This window comes from Tenrec ecaudatus, chromosome X, assembly GCF_050624435.1.
Source record: "Tenrec ecaudatus isolate mTenEca1 chromosome X, mTenEca1.hap1, whole genome shotgun sequence".
In the NCBI taxonomy this organism is placed as follows: Eukaryota; Metazoa; Chordata; class Mammalia; order Afrosoricida; family Tenrecidae; genus Tenrec; species Tenrec ecaudatus.
In genome coordinates this window covers 108476715-108501587 of record NC_134548.1, presented here as the reverse complement: position 1 = coordinate 108501587, position 24873 = coordinate 108476715, and the positions used below count along the sequence as shown (strand labels likewise).

General features: G+C 41.5%; 1 protein-coding gene across 1 annotated transcript in view; it reads left to right on the top strand.

Moving 5' to 3' along the window:
* PCDH19 (protocadherin 19) overlaps nucleotides 1-15874 on the top strand; it is a 127969-nt gene extending 112095 nt beyond the window's left edge. Inside the window, exon 6 of the mRNA XM_075538899.1 lies at nucleotides 13455-15874. Within this exon, the coding sequence (XP_075395014.1) occupies nucleotides 13455-14050 (596 nt within the window). The 3' untranslated portion in view covers nucleotides 14051-15874. The remainder of the gene's footprint in view (nucleotides 1-13454) is intronic.
* The last annotated feature ends 8999 nt before the right edge of the window (nucleotides 15875-24873 follow it).

Here is a 24873-nt window from a genome sequence, read left to right as displayed (position 1 = left end):
CAAGTCTTGAGTGCGAGTTAACTAAAAAAAAAGAAAAAAGCTCCCACAGCTGTGGTCCAAATAGGTCCCAAAACTTCCCTGATGTTTTAGGTGGACAAGTTTTTCAGGCCAGGTAGTCATCCTGGATCTGTCATGGATTAAAAATGTAAAGAAGCCTTCTCTTCCAAACAAGAGTAGTAGAACACTTATGGGGGTGAGTTCAAGTTATCAAGTTTCTGGATAGCAGAGTTTTTCTTCTGAATTTATCTAATTGCTTGTGAGGCAGCACCCTGAAAAATGTGGCAGTTTCTCCTATTGGCATGATGGTTAAGCGAGCAAACAGTAACCGAATAATTCTAAATAATTTTAAGAAAAACAACAAAATAATAGAACATCCTTGCCCCTGAAATATGGATAATGACAAGTAAACACAGAAGGTGGCATTTGATCCCTTCAGTCTGGGTACTCATTATTCATACTTATTATTCAGAAAATCCAGCATATTTATGTTAGGTCTGCACCCCAATTGACACATTTGCATTTTACTTTAAGTTGATTTTTACCTGCTTTTGCAAACAAGGATTTAATTGTTTTGACTGTCTCACTTTCCCTCTCCTGGTATTGCTTTTCCTGTGCACACACTGGCTTATATCCCTTTCATTCGCTTTATCTCCATCATCCATCTCATCCTTCCTACATTTCACTCATTTTTTTTCTTAATGTTTTAGGGGAATAAAAGATCTCTAACACGGAAAAGTGATATTTGAATAGATTCCCCTAAGGCAATCAATTTACTTTTAATTTGTCTGGAACTAAGCTTTTCTTTGTTGCAATAAGGAAGGATTGAAACTGCTGTAAAATTTATTAGCTTCCAGGAAGATATTTGAAATGAATTTTTGAAAATGATTGTGCTGTTTGCTGTACCCAGAAGCAGTGTCATTGCAATCACAGTATTCCAGATGGTCGCTGAAGTTACACTAAGGCATCAGGGTAATACTAGACTTTTCTACAAGGATTTTGTTGGTAATGAATAGGTCAACCTACATAGCTAATAGATTTTAATCCCTCTGACACTCTTATCTGCTTCTTGTGACCAGTTTTAGTGATTTCTACCCAGTTGATGATGTGATACACACTTTCCCTCTGAATCATCGCAGAAGCAGTAATTGGTTTACTGAGCATTTTAGTTTTTTTTTCAAATGGGAAAGAGGTGATTGGAGAATTTTGAATGCTGTTTCTTTGCCACCCCACCCAGTCACATGAACCTTCTGCCAGTCAAGACCCTTTAAAGAATTTAGCGGTTACAGTCGCAACATTCGTCATTGACTCGAGGCTCCACCAAACTGAAGGGACTTAACTGAAGGAAGCTTCCGTTCCTTTTAAGGGAAACACCAGATGCCTTTTATTTTATTTCTTGCGAGGTAAAAATTTTATTGAAAGAGGAAGGTTTTTTCCTCCCTCCCAGTTAAAGTTCCTTGTCTCCTGTTGTTTTCTGTGCCAACTTTATCTGTGCCATCTTTCTATTCTCTTAGACACCGAGAGCCCAGGACTATCATAAAAGTGGCTTTTCCATAAGCAGGAAAGTTCCATATTTTCCAGGAAAGACTGGAACCCAAGTTGATGATAACTTTAGGTTCACAGCTACTCGTAAACATCATGGAAAGCAAGGTCAGGGAACCTTTTTTTTTCTGTTAAGGGTCATTTGGATACTGATAGCATCTTTTTCCATCTACATAAAATTAATCAACTTAAAAATCACCTTGCTGTATTTGGTCAAACAATTAATTAATCCATCCCTAATGTGATGGCTGGAGCTGCTTCTTTGGGGTGAAATGTGTGCTGTTAGCTAGTATTGATCATTGCACGGGCCTTGGACAACTCACGGGCCAACATTGCCTCCCCCGATCGAAAGGTTCTGTCTTCCTAGCAGCATAACGACATGTAGAATGTGTGAAATAATCTGGGGTTTTTTATGTACGAAAAGTCAAGCAACCGGTTGGAGTTTGTCAACGAAATGACTGCATAGTGTTGCTGTCCTGTGGCTATAAGCTAAGGGACTTAATTCTGTGGGCATCTTTCAAAAATGGCCACATTTTATTCTGTGTTATTGGACCTCAATGTTCCTTTCTGCAGAGGAGATAGTTCATTGGCCTTTTTGTGACGCTTCATAGTTTACTCATAGAGATACTTTCTCAAATGGTTTTGAAGAAGCTAGATGAAGTCAAGCAGTTTGTCAAATAGTTCTTTCCATCAAAACACCAAGATTCCAGTCTAGTTGAGCTCTGCTTATCTCAGTCACTATCAGCACCTCTTATTTCTTAGTCTCAGTTTTCCAGGCAGCCTTCTGCTTCATTTCCTTGCTCCCCATGCAGCAGCACAAATGATTTATACTTAGACACATCTTGAAATCCCTTTCATATGGATTGAATTGAATTGAGCCCCAGTACAAAAATGAAAACTCCAGGAACTTTTGTGATTGTTCAAATTGCAACGTTTATCGTATGACTATACATGCCATACTATCATCTATCATAAATATTAAATTCTTAAGCCCTTATACTTCAGCATGCTTTAACTGTGTCTATTTGACCAGCTCAGCACTAAAGATTTCATTGAAGAGAATTCAATTGTTTTGAATTCTGAAAGGGGCATCTTTTTAATCTGTTTCCGTGTTGCACTGAAAGTGAGTGAATTTCAGGTGCATAGGCTGTGAATGTTGGAAGAGGCCTATTAGTCACTTGGCATCACAGGGCCCAAATATTGGGTGGTACTTGCTAACTGATGCTAGTCTGACAAATGTCCCAGAATATGGTTGGAGCTCACGGATCCTTTCCCTTACCTTCTTCACTCAGAACTGAAGCCAAATTCTACACTTGCTCTTGTTTTCCTAGTTAGCCATCCTGAAAATACAGAACCATGCTAATCAAAGCTGGCTTTTCTTTCTGCCTATATCCTTTGTTGGCAACCTTAAGTTGTTCTTTTGTTCCCAAATGCTATGGCCTCCCTGAAGCATAGTCACGATCTTTCTTTCTTATCCCAGCAAAGCTCTTTCACCCAGGGTCCAATTCTTATGACCACGGAACTCTGACAAGCTCACTTTGGATGGGGACACTCTTATTTTAATAGCAAGTTTTTTTCCAAAAGCATTTTATTGGGAGCTAATACAGATACCATATTATTCCAGAGTTCAATCGCACCAAGCAGTCTTGTAGCATTGCTACTGCCTTCAGTAGTTTCAGAGTATTCTCTTCCTTCTTGAACGTGTTGATACCATCTCCCTTATGCCCACCCACCCCACTGTATCCCCAGGCACCCTTATTCTACTTTCCATCTCTCTAGCTTCATCAGTCTTGGGCTTCATATATCGAAAAATAGGAAAACATGTAACAAAAATTCAAGAGGGCTACCAAAGCATGTGTTGTTTTTTATGATGTTAATATGTATCTTTAAACCAGAGGCATGAATGCCTACTAAACTCAGATAAATGAAAAGCAAAAATCAACCCCTCAAAACATGGGGCCTTCTCTCATTGTATAAAGCCTGATCTTTGTCTAGTGCTTCTTTGGTATCTGTAAAATGATAGCACATATGTGTTTTGCATGCTGGTCACAGTTCTGCATCCTACCCCTTCTGTTTGCTGTCTGTCAGGCCACAGTATGAAGAGCTGCTAACAAGCCAGAGGGTAGGAAACAAGGGGAAAAAAGAAGAAGCTGTTAAGGAGGAGCTGAAATCGAGAATGCTGAGAAACAAGGGAGAGAAACAGGGAGTGAGAAAGAGACAAGTAGCTGTTTGTACTGGAGTTTGTGATTTGCTTCTTGTCACATTAGAGCAGCTACAGGATAGCTTGGTGTCATTGGTTCACAAGTCTCTTAAAATCTCTCAGCTTTCACTGATATTCCCATGAATGTTTTGCAGATGGAGCTCCATCCTTTTTTCACTTTTTTTTGCCAAAACTTTGGGTCCTTTAGGAAGTGAGTGTAAACTCCTCTCCTCGATACAGCTGGTGTTTTCATTTTGCCAAGTCCTAAGCCCTAGTTGGATTTTTGCTGGAGGCTCAGCAGATGCTTTCCAATGGCATCTAAACACCCAGAAAGAAGACGAGCCCTTAAGAAGTGGTGGGACCCACACTGGCATGGCTAAAGCCTAGGTCATTTGTTCTTTGTCTCCCTTCCTTCTCCTTTGCTGCTCTGCTCTCCTTTGCCTTTTTGTTCCTTGTTGGTTGCTTTCTCAGGTTACAGAAATAGACCAGGTTTTCTTTCTCTTGGCTATTTGAAGACCTTGAAATACTTGTAAGAGGTCTTTCCTAGATCATTTTCTCCTGCAGAAACACAGCATATTTAGCTGGAACATTCATTTTGTCATGTGTACTTAATTGCCTGTGTCAAAGTTAGCATCTGTATTGGGTCCAAAGGGGAACCAAGGGTCCCGTTTTGGGCTGAGAGTTTTCCAGGAATTAATAACACTTTTATTTGATGCCAGAAAACAAATGTGATATTTGAACAACGCGGTCACATCACATGCTAGACACTTGCTTAATTGTCTTGCTAGCTTAAAGTATACATACCTACCTCCATTTCTCTGTCTCTCGCTCTTGTTCTTTCTCTCTTCACACACACACACACACACACACACACACACACACACACACACACACCATTGTCATCAAGTGGATTTCCACTCATGATAAACGCATGTGGAACGGCTCCAATGGATTTTCTTTGCTGTAATCTTTATGGATTTCACATTGCTAGGCTTCCTCCCAGAATACAATTGGATGGACTCGAACTTCCAACCTTTACATTGGCAGCCAAGCACAAATGACTTGTGTCATATCAGGTACCTCCTTATTACAGATTGTTGTTTATTGTTAGTTGCTTTATATGGAGGTACTGCACCATAGGGTTTTTAAGACGTTCTCTGAGATTCCTCTGGTTGGGTTGGACCCATGGACCTTGCAGCTAGTAGTCTAGTACTTAATTGCTTGTGCTACCCAGGGACTATAATTCATTTTTAGACAGAGAACAACAGCCCCCAAAACATTGCCATCTAGTTCATTCTGACTCACAGCAAACCTCGAGGAGATAGTGGAACTGCCGTGTGGACTTACCGAGGTTGAAATCTGGGCGTAAGCACACTGCCATACCTTGCTTTGTGGAGGGCTGATGTGTTTGAACTGCCATCCTTTTGTTTGGCAGATGAGTGTTTCAGTAGGGCACCACCAGGGCTCCCTTGATCACAGTATAAATTCCCAATCACAAGGATCTGCATGTGACCTCCTCCCTGGGGGACAGACAACAGAAAAGTGGGTGAAGGGGGACGTCAGACAGGGTAAGATATGAAAAAATAGTAATTTATAAATTATCAAGGGCTCATGCGGGAGGGAGGAGCAGAAAGGGAGGGAAAAAATGAGGAGTTGATGCCAAGGGCCTAGGTGGAGAGCAAATGTTTTGAAAATGATGAGGGCAATGAATGTACAAATGTGCTTTACACAATTGATGTATATATGGAGTTTGATAAGAGTTGTATGAGCCCTTAATAATAAAAAATAAAGAGATTTTTTTCAGCCCTGCCCCACCAAAATAAAGAGATTTAAAGAATTGTGCAATCATTAAAATAAATAAATCCTCCACCCAAGCTCACTACCATGGAGCTGATTTCACAGGAACCCGACCTGGGGCTTCCATCTTGACGGTAGCAGGATGTTGTTATTGTTGTGAGGTGTGTGAGGTTGTAGAGTTGGTTCTGACTTGTAGTGACCGTGTGTACAACAAAACAAAACACTGCCTGATCCTGTGCCATTCTCACAATTGTTGTTACGCTTGAGCCCATTATTTCAGCTACTATGTAAATCTATCTCCTTGCGAGTCTTTTCTCATTGACCCTTTACGTTACCATGCATGCTGTCATTTTTCCAGAGATGAGTATCTCCTGATAGCATGTCCAAAATACATGAGACCAGGTCTTGCTAGCCTTGCTTTTAAGGAGAATTCTGGCTGTACTTACTTCAAAGGAACATTCTGACTATACATCTTCCTTGAATTTTATTATTCTGGCAGTGGATGATGCTTTGAATATTCTTCTTTGACACCGTAATTCAAATGCATCAATTCTTCTGTGGTCTTCCCCATTCACTGTCCAACTTTCTCCTACATATGAGGTAGTTGAAAATACCATGGCTTGAGTCAGGCACGTGAGTGAGATTCTTGCTGTTCAGCACTTTAAAAGAGGTCTTGTGCAGCAGATTTGCTCAATGCCATAGGTCCTTGGATTCCTTGACTGTGACCTCTTTATGGTGGATCAAGCAGGGTAGCCTCATCTCTCTCCTGCAGAATGGGTTTGAACTGCTGACCACAGATGGACCCCATTGACTATTGCTGGCATAGAAATCTCACAAGTACATGGAAAATGTACGTTCAACTGGACATCAATGCCTAATAGGTCTCTTTAAAACGGAAATATAGTGTGAAGGAAATCACAGAGTAGCCATGGTGATGATGTTTCTCATGAAATTCTACATTTGCTTCAATGCCTCTACCAAACTATCATCTAGAAGATAAAATCATGTCCCTTTTTGGATCTGTACTAGTGGCACAGTATCTTGTGTAGTGACCAAGGCACTTTGTTATTTTGTGACCTCTCTTTCTTGCGTCGTTTTTCTTCAATGAAATGAAGCTGTTGGCTGTCTGCTCTGTGCTAGATCCTTTGCTTTGTTCTCTGGGTATGCGAGTGAACACAGTAGAGATGATCTGTGTTTATCCAGAGCTTGCAAGCTAGCAAGGAGTATAACAAGTAGTTATAAGTGTGATAAGTGCTATAAAAGGGAGGTGCTGTGAGACCTAGCTTAGTCAAATGGAATGGGGAAGGGCTCTCTGAGGAAATGAAATTTAAGGTGAGACTTCAGTTATGAATTGCATTCAATTGCTGGTAACATAGAACCGGCGCGCGCGCGCGCGCACACACACACACACACACACACACACACACCCAGCCCCAGCAAAGAAAAGAATTCAATAACTTAAACAGAAAAGATATCTATTTCCCTCTTATATAAAAGAAATTCGGGCCTGATGAAGTCGCTCTAAAATCTCCGCAATAACCCGGTCCTTTTATTTTTCTATTCTACTATTCATAGTGTGTAACTTCCATCTTAAAAGTTGCTTCGTGGAAGTCAAATTGATGCTGCAGCTCCAACCATTCTGTTTCCATTCCAGAAAGGACAAAACAGGAAGGGAGACAAGTCAAAGGATTTACCAGCTAAGTCTGATCTATGAAGCGGCATCCAACACAACCGGCCTTCAAAATGTCGGCCTAATCTTAATTACATGTTCATCTCTAGCTACAGGGAAAGCTAAAAAATGCAAATTTGAGCTGGGCAATTACCATCTGCAAGAGAAGTGGGGTTCTCTTTCTAAATAACAAAAATAGAGATGTATATATAGTAGCCAATTATTTATTTCTGCCTCTGAATGAGGAGGAGTTAGGTAGGTCAAGGAAGCGGAGCCCTGCTCAACAGCTACATTTTCTTACTGAGGTGCATGTACTCAGTCTTAGCAGCAATGCTTAGTCATCATTGCCACAATACCTTCCACCTACATCTCACAAACACTGACTGCGCTTTGCTCATAGATTATATTTTTCTTGGTCAAGGTGATGCACAATACACTAAGTAGATGTATGTGAGTACAATCCAGGAAGCTTTTCTGATTTATACATCATCTGCTGGTAAGTTGTGTGTCTGCTAAGGAACTGGAGCTCACTTTGACCTTTCTCTTTCTGCCTCATTGAGTAGAGATCACTTCTGAAGAAGTAACATATTGCTCTTGTAGCGGTTACCCTGACCTCTTTTAGTGTTGGATTTTTGTCTCTGATCATTAGAATCTTTGCATTAATACACCCAGACTCTGAATCACAGTCAAAAACTGCCAGCATTATTGAATGCATTCATTGTGACTGGACATCTATACCAACCCAACCGAGCCTCTAAGCTCCTCTAGTCTACTAGGAATTTGAAAGTTTTAGCAAAGTCAGAGATTATGTTTTTATCATTTTTTCTCTCCTCTTTGCTTTGAATAGGACCATGGGTAAGTTTTTCTAGTAGTGAAGCACGTAGTCTGTCCACATCTTAAGGGCTAGCAATTCCTCATTCTGAAGAAGGCCGTAATTACTGCACAAGGTTTGGTTATTATCTGTGTGCGTGCACGTGTGAGCGCGTGCACACACACACACATACACACATTGTGGATCTTTTCTACTTAAATTTCTTCCTTATCCATTTTGACTTTGTCATTGCTATACTTTATGCCTCCCATAGCCTCAAATTAATGATGCCTTTTATTTAATAATACTTTTTCCCTCCGGAGTATTCGTGGTTCGATCGCCAAGGTGCCTAATGACAAATTATTACCAAAATATATTTATTACTACCCAAAATGAAGATGATTTACCTTTCTCTATTGTTTTGTGGTGTTGGGGTGGTCAATAACTATGTGATACATTTTGAACTAAGGAGTTTGGGGCATCAGGATCTGCGCCACTCTTCCAAATGTGTGCAATCCCTTAATTTTATTTGATCTGTATATATAAAAATCCAATCCTAGGGAATTTTTCAGAAGCAGACCAATTTGCAAATTCATAAGTCAACCCTAATCATATGCGCATTTGGATTCAAGACCTTTGTCTTTATTCATTTGTACATGGAAATGCATTTGAGTTTCCACAACTGTGTGTGGATTTTAGAGTCTTACACTTTGCGTTGCAAAAGGCAGAGATCCATACTTTCAGGCAAAGATGTACGTAGGTATAGAGTGACAATTAGGCTCCTAAAAGGAATCTTAGTGGAACTCAGTGAATTGTTAGCTCTCTTCTGTTTAAGATAAAGCCAGTGCCTTGACAGTTTATTTGTGATGGTACAAATGATTCCTCCCTGGTCTAATGCCTCCATAGCCAGATGCCATAATGCCGCACGATGGCAGATTCATGATGTCTGCCAGTCCTCTGCCATTCCAGCAGGAGTCTCTTGGCCTCTCTACATCTGGTTTATTGTCATTGCTATTCTTAAGGGGCTTTGTGTTGTGACTTTTTCCACTTTTAATATGTACTTAATTCCTTTGCCAGGCTGAAGTTTTGATTTTCAAAAGATAATTCATCTTTCACTACATTTATGATTTCATGCTGGGCAAGACATTGTTCCTGTCTGTCTATATTAACCATATTTTCTTTCACATATAAAATGGCTATGAACACCAAAGCTAAGTTAGATTTTATTGTCATTGTACTGACACAAATGACAGCAAGGAAAAATTTATATATTCTTATCATTGTTTGAACCCAAAAAATGGTGAACAGCAACTCTACTTTTGGTAAGGGTTGAAGAAGAGAGATCAAATCTGAGCGCAGAGCAAGGAGCTGTGAGGAAATGAGATCCCGAGAGTGCAGGACCCACTTGCATATGGACACAGCAGTAGATCTCATACATCCGTGTCCCAACTTGTGGGAACTTCAACACGGACCCTGGAGGAGGGAGTGGGAATTGGGGGGACAAGAGACACGAGAAATGGAGACAAGACAGCAGTCTGATCAAGTCTCGTTTATTGAATAAAAGGCTACAGCTTATATAGGCCAGGGAAAGGGAAACAAGCCGCAGGTGTTTCCATGAGAACAATAAATGGGGGAAGCAAGCTGCTGGTGTTTCCCTGAGAACAATGACCGCAGAAAAAAACAGTTCCTGTGGAAAGTTACAGAGCTCAGGCAATAAAGATCAAGACAATGGCCGGGACTCATGGCTCCGGACAGGCAAGGTTATGGCCGGGCCTCATGGCTCCCGACACATCCGTAGACATCACCAAAAATTGCACAAGGTACTAGAACACCTGGCTCTTGTCGAGATTAGTGAGATTAGTGGATAGATTCAACTGATTACATTCATGCTCTTCTCAGAGCATGATTTATTCACAAAGACAGCAGGTAAGCTGCAGATAAGTATTGTCTTGGCAGAGAAGCTTTGTGTAGACTGAGTTTCATGCGCTGGTTTACTCGAATGAATAAAATCCCGGAGATGTCTGCCTCTGGGGTCTCTGCTCCCTCACCTTGGATGCTGGAAATGGAGGTATCCTCGTGCTATTCATTTGAGGCAATCTAATGCAATGTTATGAGTCCAGCTGGTCCTGTCAAGTAAAGAATGGATTGCTAACTGCAAGGCTGGCAGTTCAAACTCACCAGCCACTCCAAGGGAGAAAGCAAAAGCTATGTGCCCCCATAAAGATGTACAACCTCGGGAATTCTGTGTAGGGTTGCTAGGAGTTGGCCTCGACTTGATGCCAATGGGAATATAGGATTGGAGTCTCTATCCAGTACAAATGATTTAAGTGCTTGGCTGGTGCCCAAAAGTTTAGTGGTTTAAGTCCATGCAGAGGCACCTCAGAAGAAAGGACTCTTGATAATACTTCTTAAAACTCAGCCAGGGAAAACCCTATGGAGCACCAGTTCTACTTTTGTACACTTGGGGGTGCCATACATTGGAGTTGATTTTACAGCAATTACTTTTGTGGTCCCTAGCTGATGCAGTGGTTAAGTACTTGGCTGATCACTGAATGGTTGGGAGTCCAAACCAGCTCTGTGCAAGAGAGATGTGGCAGTCTGTTTCTATAAAGATTACAGTCCTGAAAGTCTTATGGGGCAGTTTTACTCTGCCCTACTTGATTATTATGAGTCAGAATCGACTCTACAACCAGGCAGTGGGGTTTGGGTGGTGTAAAGTGGTAATGCTCTTGGCTGCTAATGGAACCATTGGTGATCCATGTCCACCTGGAAGAAAAGCCTAGCAATCTGCTTCTAAAAGCTAAAATCAGCAGCTGAAACCCCTTTGGAGAATAGATCTACTTTGGCATCCATGGGTTCACCGTGAATCAAAATTGACTTCATGGCAACTAGTTAATATAAAGTTAGGATTTAATGTGACACAGATAGCATTTCCCTTTTAAATGGTGACACACACACACACACATGACAATAACAACAACTAAAACCAAACTAAATCAAGAAAACATCAAGGCAGCCATTTCCTATGAAAAACAGAAAAATAAATGTACAGCTTGAAGTTGAGCCAATGCGTTGGACAGGTTCAACTCCATGTTAGTTCTCTGCTATTGTGCTTTAGAAATATGAGTACGTGGTCTATTATCTTAGTTTGAAAGTCAGCAGAGATTCCTTTTTCATAACTGGATGAAGACCCAAAAGGACAGTGATTGGCACAGCTTTCTTGACACACTATGATGATTTCCCAGGAATACTCACAGTGACTTATAGGCATAGATGTCCATTATTGAATGCTTTCTGTACCCTCAATGAACTGCCTTCCTCTCTACCCAGAACCAACACTCACACTAACTCCTTAGAGCCATTACTTGGGAAGTTACAGGGTGGCCTCAGAGACAATAGAGAAGCCTTACTGGGAAACTCTCAAATAGGAGTTGTATTTTACTGAAGCAATTCGGGAATTTCCTGGGCCATTTGGATGAAACTGATTTGGGGTGGGCTAGCCTTTCTTTAATAATATCTGGTCTGGCACAAAGCAAATATTTCTCATGTTTTGCCCAAACTGTTACTTCATATTTTCTGTTGCCCAAGAGCAAAATTTGGGGCTAAAAATGCTAAAGTGAAGTTTAAGAAAAGAACCTATGTGTCCTGAGTGCTGAGAGGGTATCAGCTAAGAGTGCCGTGAATCGGCAGGAAAGGCTCTGACCAAGCCTTCCTCGCCCAGAGGTGGCCATGCAGGCCTGGTGCAGACGTGTGCTGGAGTTGGTAGCAGCATTATCCTGCTCACAGGGAAGGCATGCGTCATCATTGGAGATGATGATTACTTCTTTTTACTGGTTTCTAACTCTGCAGAAGTCTGAGTGTTTCATTTCCCAGCATACAAAGGGGACTTAAAATGACCACCTTGAAGATAAATTGGCTCTCACTTTTTCCTAATTTTCAAAGAATCTAAATGAGGTCAGGGGCCATGCCCAGAAAATAAAGTAAAACAAACAAAAAATCGAACCTACTGCCATTGAGTGAATTCCAATGCACCGAGTAGAACAGTCCCCGTGAGTTTTAGAGGCAGTAAATCTTTATGGGAACCTGAAAATTCATTTTTCTCCTGTGGAGCATCTGATGACTTTGAACTGCTGGTCTTATGCCACCAGTCTCCCAAGTTGTGCTGAGTACTAGGCCCTTGCCCTTTATCTACTTCCTAGTCCTTTTCTCTATATGATCACATATACATTGAAACAAACCATAAGTTCTCCATCCCTCCCATTGTGCCCTGCACCAGTGAGGCTTTGATTAATGAGACAGAGTGGTGTCTTGCTTTGCTATGATATATAATATTTTTGAAGAACTTCTGAAAACTAGAAATACAAGTACACACAGTGTTATGCTTAGACGGATGTCATGTAAGATCCTGAAGTGCAGATTGTATTGTATTGCAAAATCAGTTGCAGCACACAATTCTGGCATGTTTTTAAAATGTTTGGTGTTTCTTGGCAGGTAAATACCTAGCTTTACTTTGCAATCTCTTCTTGCCCTCTGTTTCCCAATCCAGTCCCAAGGTTTCCTATAAATTTTAAGCTGCTCATATTTTGATGCATTCTGCTATCTGATGAATAATTTCACTGAGTAATCCTCATGGAAGTATGTAACAAAAAGACAGCCCATCTAGAAAGATAATGCATCTGCAAAGCTACAGCTGGATAGGAGACACTGAGATGAACAGTTTTCCTATGAACAGGTGCAAGTTAGCTCTAGGGCCATGCTTTGGTGAAGGTCAGGTAGGAATTCTTTGTGAGAGCCAAACTGAAGTTTTATCCCTTATTGATACAGGGACTAATGTTAAATTCTTAATGCTGAGATTTTATATGACAAGGTTCAAGTAATACATGAAAGATTTAACGATTTTAAGAAATATGATCCCAATAGAACATCAAAGAAGGAAGATAAGGATTGATGGCTAGTTGAGTGTAACTAAAGAATGCCCAATGTATGTGAGATGTGTGCCTAGGGCCAGTTGAAGCTTACAAGTTCAATGGAAGAAAGGGTTCTTAGTACCCTATATGCTTGTGTATAAGCTCATTTTTTAATGCCGTTTTCGTGGTAAAATTAGGTGCCTCGGGTGATTTTCGGGTTGGCTTATACTCAAGTATATACAATATGTATGTTCATCATAACTTGCTTCTCTTTACGTTTTTAGTTTTGTTAGCAGTGGGAAGAGCAACAACAGCAACAAAAGGGTGGGGTGGGTGTCATAGGAAGAGCTATGCAGCCTCTTACACATCTAATTCTAAACACTAAACACGTGTCCCAAAAGGCAAGAAAGTACTATCTAAAAGTGACATTTCCCAGAAGGGCCTGTGGGTACCTAAGAAACCTGAACACTGGGGAGTAACAATGATTCCTGGGAAAAACTGATGAAACTGACATTTCTTTTCTCCAAACAGATCAGAATGAAGGGTTTCATTGCAGAGAAGAATGCCGGATTCTTGGCCACTCTGATCGGTGCTGGATGCCCCGGAACCCCATGCCACCCCGCTCCAAGTCACCTGAGCACGTGAGGAACATCATCGCACTGTCCATCGAAGCTACTGCTGCGGATGTTGAGGCCTATGACGACTGCGGACCCACTAAGCGGACTTTTGCAACCTTTGGTAAAGATGTCAGCGACCACCCGGCTGAGGAGAGGCCCACCCTGAAAGGCAAGCGGACTGTTGATGTGACCATCTGCAGCCCCAAGGTCAACGTCGCAATCCGGGAGGCGGGGAATGGCTGTGAGGCAATCAGGCCTGTCACCTCCCCCCTCCACCTGAAGAGCCCTCTGCCGACCAAGCCTTCTGTGTCTTACACCATTGCCCTGGCCCCCCCGGCCCGTGATCTGGAGCAGTACGCCAACAATGGCAATGGCCCTTCTCGTCCCTCTGAAGCTGAGCCCCGTGGAGCTGACAGCGAAAAAGTCGTGCAAGAGGTCAACCCCATTCTGAAGGAGAGTCGTGACAAAGAGTCCCCTGGTGTGAAGCGTCTGAAGGATATCGTTCTCTAAACCAGTCTTGGAGAAGACGAAGACCAAGACCAAGAAGAGAAACCAAGCTGGCTAGCGGAAAAAGCAGGAGCTGATCGTTTTCATTGCTCACCAATGGTTGGTTCTTGAGTGGCTGTATTTCAGAGCTTTCCCTAAATGTATTGTTGATCAATGACTATCGTTCTGTGACAATCCCTCTTGTTTCAACAGGCAGCAGGGGTGTTCAGTTGGAGCAAATTAGCTTTGGCTTGAGTTGTTAATGGGGCCTTGATGTTGGGGAAACAGAGACAAATTCAGTTGTGAAAAGTATTATGTATTAAGTGTTGAATTTATATATTTTTCTATGTCAAAATTATAATATAAATTACCATTGTTTGTGGAGGATTACATTAAAAAAGAAAAAAAAAGCTCTGGACACCTTTAATAAGCTCTCGCCACTGTTTTTGTAGTGTAGACAAATTAATGGTCATTTATTGTGTACTGTTCATTGATTCAGTGATGTGAAATTGAGCCCCCAAAAAGTTGTTTCTGAAGCCCGAGTACTTTCCAATGCCGCTACTTTGCTGTGGACACCCCTGCTTTAAGAACCCTTTTGCTAGCTGTGCTATTGTTGTATTTGATATTGCAAATTGCTGTGTGTGTGGTGATGGCAAAAGGCTTTTAAAGGTTGGTGTTTACTTTTCTTAAAAAAATAATAAAACTTCAGATAAAAACAAAGTGCAAACAACTGAGACAGCAAATGAATGAGCAACACCACACATGTAGATTGAGTACCTGGAGGATATGGAGGACGCGCCCGTTTCCTAACCCATGTCATGATTGCTCAGCACCTTGCAAAAGGATTTTTTCTCTGCCTTTCAGTCTTCTGCCCAGATCCGTGATAGATCATTGCAGAAAGTCATTTTTGGATATTCAGCTATCTAATTTGCAGTTGTCAGAAATACTGTGCTGAAAGTTTTATGAGATCCATTTTTCTAATTTTCAGACGCTGAACAGGAAAGTTGTTCCTGAAGTTATCAGTTTCCAGGCTAGAAATTCCCTGTCTCCAATCATCTCAAACTCAAAGTGACTGAATCTATTTTGAGATCTAAATTAGCATCTCTTCAGACACACATTTCCTGAATCAGTGTTTCCCAATCACGATTAGAATTAAATTGCAAAGCACATCATGGGTTGGAATTGAGAACTCCATGCTGCTCTGTATCGTAAGCTTATAAATAGGGATAGAGGAAGCAGTACAAAGTGTACGTTTAGGAAAAGACAGGTAACAGCACCACTAATCCAATTACTGTGCTTTCTAAATGGAGACACTTGGACACTTGAACTTGTCTCTTTGTGACTAATACCTTTGGATTTAAGATGTGAACAAGAAACTATTACAATAAAGATCCTCTCTATTTAGTTAACGCTTTTTGTTGTTGGCTAGAACATTCTTTTTCTTAATTAACAAATAGCCCATTATATTTTTTATTTTAACATTCCTTTTAACCCCCATTTATTAACTGTCTTACTTTTACTATTCACTAGCTAATATAGTATCCTTACAGCCTGAGAGTTCATTATTTCAAAAGAAGCAACAGGCCACCTTTGCTTTGTTTGGTCTTAAAATGAGTTGTTTCTAGAGAAACAAGTGCTACAGTTTTGTTTTCATTTTATTTTTGAAATTCAAGAGTATCCGGGGTGGGGGGGGGAGTTTAGAAGTTAGAGCACTAGAATGCTAGAATGCAAAAGAGGATTTATTTTCTTATGTTTCAGTAGATAAATCATCTCTTTAAAATATTTGTAGTTAATTTCGCCTGAGATCCTTGGCTTTATACATTGCTAGGAACATTTTGTTTTTAATGGGAGGAGGAAGGGTTGTAAGGGAGGGGGGTGGGGTAAGGCAGTGGGAATGGGGTTAGGTAGGGGAGAACATTTCTGAAAAGGAATCCGCAATGAAGCTACAAATCCATCCTTATTTCTTCTTCACTGCTGAATACTACCTCATGCAAAATATTGGTGTGGCTGCAAATGTCCCTCTGAAACTGACCCAATTACGGATCGATTAGCGAACCATCCTCATTTTGACTCATTTCATTCTCTCATACACTCCCCCCACTTTTTCCTTCCCATCCATGCCATTGTGGTCATAGATTTTTAATTAGGTATTCCTCTTTGCAAGCGGCTATGTGATGAAAGCATGAAAAATCGTTTGCCCTTTAAGTTATGAGGTTTGCCTGTTGATGCTAGGTTATTTCTTACTCGCATCCATTCAGATATATTGTTCATTACTAACACGTCAGAGTTGACAGTTTTCCTACAGGTCTACTTCTTCCTATGCTCAATGGGAATGAGGGAGGTGAGAAGATTGGGAAAATTGTGAACATTGAAGGTCATGGGATTGTTGCACCAGAGAAGCCTCTGACCCACCATATCTAAAATGGTTGGTTTGGCAGAGTGGCAGTGAGGCTGCTTTTCTCTTGTCCTTTTGGTCTTGCATTTCTTTCCACAATTCAGCCTCAAGCTATATCACCCTTTCCTTTTCCCTATCCAAGCACCTTGCTCTCCCTGAGCCACGGATCAGTGAGTACTCAGAGGATTGTTGGGGTTTTTCTTTGGTTTGTGTGTATGTGTTTTGGTTTTTGCTTCCAAACCCTTTACTGAACACCTTCCAAGAATCCCCTTCCTTATGAAAAATCTTGTTTCTCCCAGATATCAGAAGCACACGGTGTCCTAGGAGGGGCTTTATATGCTGGTTTTATAGGCAGGCTATGTTTCCACTTAGGAATATTGTGCAAGGATCCTAATTTCCTTTTGGCTCATTTACCCTTTCATTTTTTTAAAACACGCCCGAGAAAAAGCTACAAAGGCCAGATGGCTAAATATTCTTTGTCTCTCCTCTAGAAACAGGTTACAATCTTGCCCTTGAAGGAACCGTCTGGGTTCCTAAATCCTAGGGAGCTCTGTTCCATGGATTCTGATGCCCTGTTCTAGAGAAGTTGGTGTTGAAGTGTGTGTGACATGCTTTAGTAACAACTGTCCGGGGACATTCCCTGGGTAGGTAAACCTTTCCATGTAGTATAAAGGCTTTCATTTACATTGATTAATGACTTTCCCCCCATATATGGGAATACGCTTTCTACAAGGAATTGAGAATAGTGAGTGAGCTTTGCTATGTGGAATCACCCCCCTCTTTCCTTCTATTGACTAATTTATGAACTTGTTCAAAAATGAATTGTTTTTACCCCCTTTGATCCTCTTAAAGGCAGGGGACCAAATTGCCCTATTGTCCAACTAATTAATGGGCCCCCGAGCAGCCTGTGGTTCCTGCAGCACAGTGATTGTCAACCTGTGGTCTCTAATGGGCAGCAACAACATTTGGGAACTTGTTAGACAGGCTGATTCTTGCTTTTCACGCAGATCAACGGAATCAGAAACTGGGGTGTGGTGACAGCAATTCATATGCTTCAGAAGTCCACTAAAAATTGAGGAATTGCCTAAAGGATAGATCAATGGGCCCTATTTTCTGAGTTTCTGATTCAGTAGGAATGGTATGATGATTTCACTTGAAGAACCACTGCTCCACAGTAAACTTGCCTTATAGAGCTAATTGGCACCTAAATTGCCCATTTAAGCTTATTTTCTGAAATGGTGACCCCGCTGATCACCAATCAGAAAACTTGAAGGAACTGCAACATAGAATCCTAACAATTGGAACCCCCTCCCCCAAAAAAGCTTCATACCAACAATGTTATTTCGACATATGATCGATTGAAGGGAATTTATTTGACATTTTCATATAGTTCTTATTAAATAGCGGGCCACTTAAAATAGCAAAGATAAAAGACTGTTTGGTGAAGGGCAGAAGTATAGAATGGGCCACTGGGCATCTGGGTGGGAAAAGGAATATTATTGTACATAATACATACTATTGGTTCTGGCTGGAATTACAACTCATTTTATGGGGATCATTTTGAGGTTGAATGTTCCCCAAAGCATTCTGACAAGCCTGGTGCACTTGGCTCTTTACCTAGGGCAATAAGACCCTTATTGACTTTGAAAAACTGGCATAAATGATCTCAAGAAGTTCATTGTATACAGTCCTAGTGTTTGCCTCCCTGGTAAAATTACATGTAAGGATATCATTCCATGAGTCAAATTGTATCTGCTGACACTGAAGTGTATTGAGATGTTGTTCTTCAGTTTAAGTATGTAACAAAGTAATATTCAAAGGGGATGTGTGTGGGTGGGGCTGGGACTGGGTGGCTTTATATTGATATGAAATATTCCAGAGCAAAACACATTGTCTTCATGAAGTTGTTGCAGCTCTCTTTGTTTTCTTGTGAGCCTGGACTTGGCCCTTGGGTCTCTTGTTGTGCAAAAGTGGATTAATTTTGAATAGGAATCATATTGCTTTTATAAACAAAGAACATCACCCACCTTGTCTGAAATATATATTGTAAGGCGCTCTTGGTAAAGGATAACCCATAAAATCCAGATCTTGATTGGAAAGCATTGTAGGTCATTAGGAACAACTGATGTCGCTGATTGTGGCTCCAGCTGTGTTGGCAATTAAAGATGACCTTGGCACTAACTAAAAGTTGCTGTGGACCTTAGCAAACAAACCAGCTAACACCACGGCGGCACTAGTTAAGTATATTTTCTCCTGGCATTGACTGGAGTTCAGGTGAGGGAAGCTAGGATACAGACTTTAATGACCAAGAGCCAGGTTAGCTCAAGCTAGAAATACAGCAACAAATACCTCCTTGGGCTATTTGAATGCTAAGGTATTCGTTGCAAAAGGCTTCCTTCTGCCTTCCCTCATCTGGTGAGGGGAATGAGCCTGGTGACACTGTTACTGTTTACCTGGCAACCCAGGGCGGACATTCAGATGGATGCAAGTACAGTATGTCTCATTCAGCAGTCTCTGCGGCTGAGTAGATGAAGATACAATTGTTGTATATGCTGATCTGTATGTTATGTACATTTTCACAGTGATTGAATCATTGTAAAAAGACAAAAAAGAATCACCACTCTTGTCTATTTTATGAAGATGATAAAACAGCTTTATTAAATTATTACTGTTACATTTTAAATGCTGTTATCTGCCACATTGTTTCCTTTTATCTGGTGGTTCTCTGTTTTCCCCTTAAATGTGTTTTCTCTGCTTCAAAAATTTAATGCATTTTAGTATTAAAGGCTATTATGGAAAAACCACTGTGTGTTTGGTGAATTATGTTCTGGGGAGGGTTAGTGGTTGGAGTGTGGTTTGGGGCTAGGGGTGGGCCTAACAGGTCACCAACCCTTGTTGGAGCTAATGGACTCAGACAGGTCCTCCTGTGCTAGTCACGTCACACAGTCCTCAACCCTCCAACTGGGAGAGACCTCTTCCTTCAGCCAGGCTCCAGTCCTTTCCCGAGCACCTCCTCTCTCTGTCCCTGCCAGTCACTATCTTTTCCTGGGGAGGAAGAATTGTTCATATCCATAACGGCAGAGATTTTCCTGGGTGGTGCTTTAAACAAGAGCACTAAAACCATTCATTTAAAAAATAATTTCAGGGCAACTTCACAGTGAGACTTCTCTGCAGAATTAATTTTCAAAAAGGTAAGAAATAGTGGAGGCTGACAGCAGGGGAAGGAGAGTTTAAAACAAAGATGACCTGGATGCCCCTTTGATGCCTTCCGGTTTGAAGGGGAAGGAGGAGAGGCTCACACTTCGCACATAGCAAGGCTGCAGTGAAAGCTCCAACAGGCTTTCTTTCTCCAAACCATTATTCTCTGGGACTTAGCACTGGGGATGCAAGCATTCATTCTGGCGGCAACCTGGCAGGGAAAAGAAATCTAAGTAGAGAGAGAGAGGGAGAAAAAAAGAAGAACATGGCAGAACATTTCCAAATTGTGCCTTTAGTGGTGGTTAAAGGCTAAATTGCTTCTGCATGACCTATTCTCTCAGGACAGTTAAAAATGATTTCAGGAAAATCCACTGTCTCCCTGGTTCTCCATCTTCCGGTTATCTCTACCTATCTGTATTAAATGGAGATTGCATCTGGTTCCCCACAATTAGCCCTAAAGCCACAGCGATAGCCAGCGATTTGGCACTGCAGTGTAGCAGGTGTTGCATCAGAATGCAAGCACCGACATGCTGGGGCACACGAAGTCAAATACATGCATGTACAGATGTTCACACGAGCTCACAGGTGTTCATGAAAGCATATTGGAAGGAATCTGGTCTGGCACTGGTTCCGAGGTCCTTCAATCCTAGTTAGCCCACAACAAAAGTGGGAAGAAGTGTCTTTTGCTCTTCTTCCATCTACCACTTTGCTTGACTCCCCCCAAAGGGAATGGAAAGTCCTCCTTGAAATCTTGCAAGAGAAAATAAATCTTCCTATGACCTCAGGGCATTGACATATGCAACACAGGTGCACTTAAGGCCATGGGGATTACTATAGCTATACATAAATATGGGAGAATCACAGTTATAGGGCTAACTGAAAAATTAGTCAAATTAAACACAAAAGAAAACACCCCACAAATTGTTAAAAATCATCCCATTCTTCATTTGGGGTCACAAAGTACCTATGATACATCTCATATGTTATCACTGACATGCTGTGTCTGGGTGTCAAGAACCATAATGGGGATTGATACCTAAGGCGTGACCGCTGCTCCATTCTTATTATGTTGACTTTGGGTTACAGACGTGCCTTTAGAAAGGACTACCTTGGGAACACTGTCCCCATTTAGATGAGGCCCTTTCCCCAGGCAGAGTTCTCCAGAGAGAGAGAGAGAGAGAGGGAGAGAGAGAGAGAGAGAGAGAGAGAGAGAGAGAGAGAGAGAGAGAGAGAGCACAAAGTTGTTCCCTAAGAATTTGGGGTCCGAACCTTTCTGCCATTTGACAAAACAAATTACTACTTGCACATACATACCTTGTGCTGCTGCTTTTCATGGAGGAGTGGAAGATTGTTGGGAAATCACATAGACAAGAGCCCCTCGAGTTTTATGCAACACTTGACTATTAGCTGTAACCCCAAGGATCACTGCAGTGCACTGGGTCCAGATACATATCTGTTTGCTTACATTCAAACATCTGTGCAATATATTGATACATGGATTCTACTTCTCATGTGTGCACAGGTTTATTCCAAAGAAATCATGTTTAAGCATGTCTCTGTGATCAGTGCAGAGCTGCAGCCAGTTTTCTTAAAAAGGCATCTGTCTTAGTCTAGTTAGGGTGCCTTCAGCAAAAAAGGCCCAATTTAAACAGTGATTTCCAAAGGGTTCTGCTAGGCCAGTACATTTCAAAGCAGAGAGGTCATGGCCACTCTGTTAGGACAGTTGACGAGAGAAACAAATGCAGAGACATATATGTATAAGAAAGAGCTTTAAATCAGGAAGTAATTGTACATAAGGAAAACATTCCAGCCCAGTCCAACTCAGTCCATAAGTATGATACTAAACCAAAAGTCCAATTCTAGTCCATAAATCCCCCTTCAGACTCACAAAGCCACGTGCAATGATGCAGGAAGACCACAGCTCGGTGGGTGCAAATTCTTGTAGATCCAATGATGGATGCATCTCCAGGCCTCACACAGATCTCAGAATGGCTCGCTGGCATGAAGATGAAGACAGAGAGAAGGGAAGGTTCACAGGACCCTCATGAGAAGGCCACACCCACAAGGAGTCACCATCAGACTGTGTGACCTGATTGACAGCATAGACTCCACCACTACACTTTTATACCTCCAAGTTAACATGAAATTATGTATCTACCACAGCCACTTTATGGGGGTGGGGGATTGGACTCCAATGGAATCATCTTGATATATTTTCTCAAAAAACAGAACAATCAATGGGACTTATTAGAAAAACTTTATTGGTAAAAAAAAGTGAGGAAAAAACTACATCACTGAATTTCCCCCATCATGACAAAGGGTATCCTAGAAAAATTTCATTGGGAAGTCTTACCTCATCCACCCTACAGCGCTGATCATGCTCCTTTAGACATTTTTTTGTTCCCCACACTCAAAGAACATTTAAAAGGAACAAGAATTGAGTCCATGGGGCTGCCAAAAGTACCATTTTGGTATGGTACATAAATCGAAGAGCACAGACCTCTTCAGGAAAGAACCAGAGAAATGTATAGGCCTAGATCGAGGGTATGTGGAGTGACGATAGTTTTGCATTTTGACATTTGTGTTTCATAATATTTGCTTGGATTTTGTGGCAATATGTTACCCTCATATATAGAGAGAATTACTTTGCAGAAATAAATGGTTCAAAGAACAGACCTTGACCTATTTGCAGGCTTTTTTTGACATTGTTTTTTTCTTTTTGTTGTTGCTTTGTTTTGTTCTGTCTTTCTTTTTGTGCATATTATAATCTCTGCAGGTCTATCTAGATAAGATAGGTGGGATAAAAAATCTGGAAGAGAAAACAATGGGACCAATGGTTCTGGGGGGACATGGGAGAGGGGGCAGTGGGGGAAAGGAAGTGGTGTTAACAAACTCAGGTACAAGGGAACAAGTGATCCAAAATTGGTAGCGAGTGGGTTGTAAGAAGCCTGGTAGGGCTTGATCAAGGGCAATGTGACCGAGAGGAATTACTGAAACCCAAAAGAAGGCTGAGGATGATAGTGAGACAAGAGGAAAGTAAAAGGAAATAGAGAAAAGAACTAGGAGGCAAAGAACATTTATAGAAGTCTAAGTACAGGCACATACATATATAAATATATATATATATATGGATGGGGAAATAGGTCTATGTGCATATATGTATAGGTTTAGTATGAAGGTAGCAGATGGACATTGGGCCTCCACTCAAGTAGTCTCTCAATGCAAGAACACTTTGTTCTATTAAACTGGCATTCCATGATGCTCACGTTCACAACACGATCACAGAAGACAAAGCGGGCGCATAAGCAAATGTGGTGAAGAAAGTTGATGATGCCCGGCTATCAAAAGATATAGCATCTGGGGTCTTAAAGGCTTGAAGATAAACAAATGGCCATGTAGCTTAGAAGCAACAAAACTCACATGGAAGAAGCACACCAGTCTGTGTGATCACAAGGTGTCAATGGGATCAGGTATCAGGTATCAAAGAACAAAAAATTCATATCATTGTGATGAGGGGGAGTGAGGAGTGGGGACCCAAACTCCATCTCTAGGACATCTCCTTACAGAAGACCCCTGGGGAGGAGATGAGCCAGTCAGGGTGCAGTGTAGCAATGATGAAACATACAACTTTCCTCTGGTTCCTAAATGCTTCCTCCCCTCCACTATCATGATCCCAATTCTACCTTACAAATCCGACTAGACCTGAAGATGTATACTGGTACAGATAGGAACTGGAAACACAGGAATCTAGGACAGATGAACCCCTCAGGACCAGTGGTGAGAGTGGCGATACGGGGGGCGGGGGATGGTGGTGGAGGGAAGGTGGCGTAGAAAGGGGGAACCAATTACAATGATCTACATTTAACCCACTCCCTGAAGGACAGACAACAGAAAAGTGGGTGAAGGGAGACGCCGGACAGTGTCAGATGGCAAAATAATAATAATTTATAAATTATCAAGGGTTCATGAGGGACGGAAGTCAGGGAGGGAAGGGAAAAATGAGGAACTGATATCAAGGGTTCAAGCAGAAAGCAAATGTTTTGAGAATGAGGATGTGTGTATGGATTGTGATAAGAGCTGTAGGAGCCCCCAATAAAATGTTTTAAACAGCTGTGGGGGTTGAAAAATTCCAAATTTGTGGTTCCAATGACAGGCTGAAAATTTCTAGTGGCTCTTGTTTTTACAGGGATCTGTGAACCAAAAATATGCTGTTTAAGTGGCAGACTGGAGGCCTCTGCTAACTCATATAAATTTACAATGTGTAGGTGAGGCAGGCAGCAGGCTGAAGAGTTCTTCTACAGGCTTGCACCCCAGGAATCAGAGATAAGGCAATAAGACTAGTACAAGGTTGAGAAAGACACACAGAGAGAACACGGACAACTTCAGGAGCATTCATTTATATCCTAAAGGTAGACTACACCCTCCAAGGCATCTCCCTAAATCACATCACAGAGATGACTGCACCATATTACATTACAGAAGAGTAATCAGAGCAATGTCTGCCAGACTACTGAGTATCATGGCCTAGCTTAGTTGACACATACTATTAACCATCACAGATCCCCTGTTGTTTCTGCCTGGAGGTGAGGAACAAGGGGGTTGTACTATAGCTCCAACTTTAGTCCACTCTCTTCCCCGTGTTTTACTATCTTGACTTCCTCCACAAGCCCAAAGCCTCCATTGGCTGCTGTAAACCAATGCATGTAAAGCTATCCGTGCTTTCCCTTTCTCCTCCTGTAAAGAGTTACCGTCGCAGACATTCACAGGGGCAGTTCGACCCTGTCCTCGAGGCACCCTATGGGTCAAAATTGACTCAATGGCAGTGAGTGTGATTTATGGCAGCTGGGTTATCCAGCATGTGTCCTTCTACAAGCCAGGACTTTCTGCTCTCTCGCAAGTTTTCTGTACCCTTGAGCTTCCCTGATACCCTCCCTGCTTCCTTTCCCACACTCAATTTTATTTAAGTTTAGTTGTATCCACTCCCTTTAGGCTTGTTCTCTACGGGGTTTGTTGTTATCGTTACTGTATGCAGCAGATTGTAACTCATAGTGACCCTATATGAGAGACTAGAACTGCCCCCATAGGTATTTTTTCAATGCAATTTTAATGGAAGAAGCCCCACAGATTGTCTTAGACTGGAATCTTCATGGCTTGACCGTTGTGCCATCAGGGTTCTGTTGCTGGGGATTAAGAGACCTAAAATATGACTGAGTACTTCTATGGGCTAGACATTGGAATTAACGCATTTTATCCT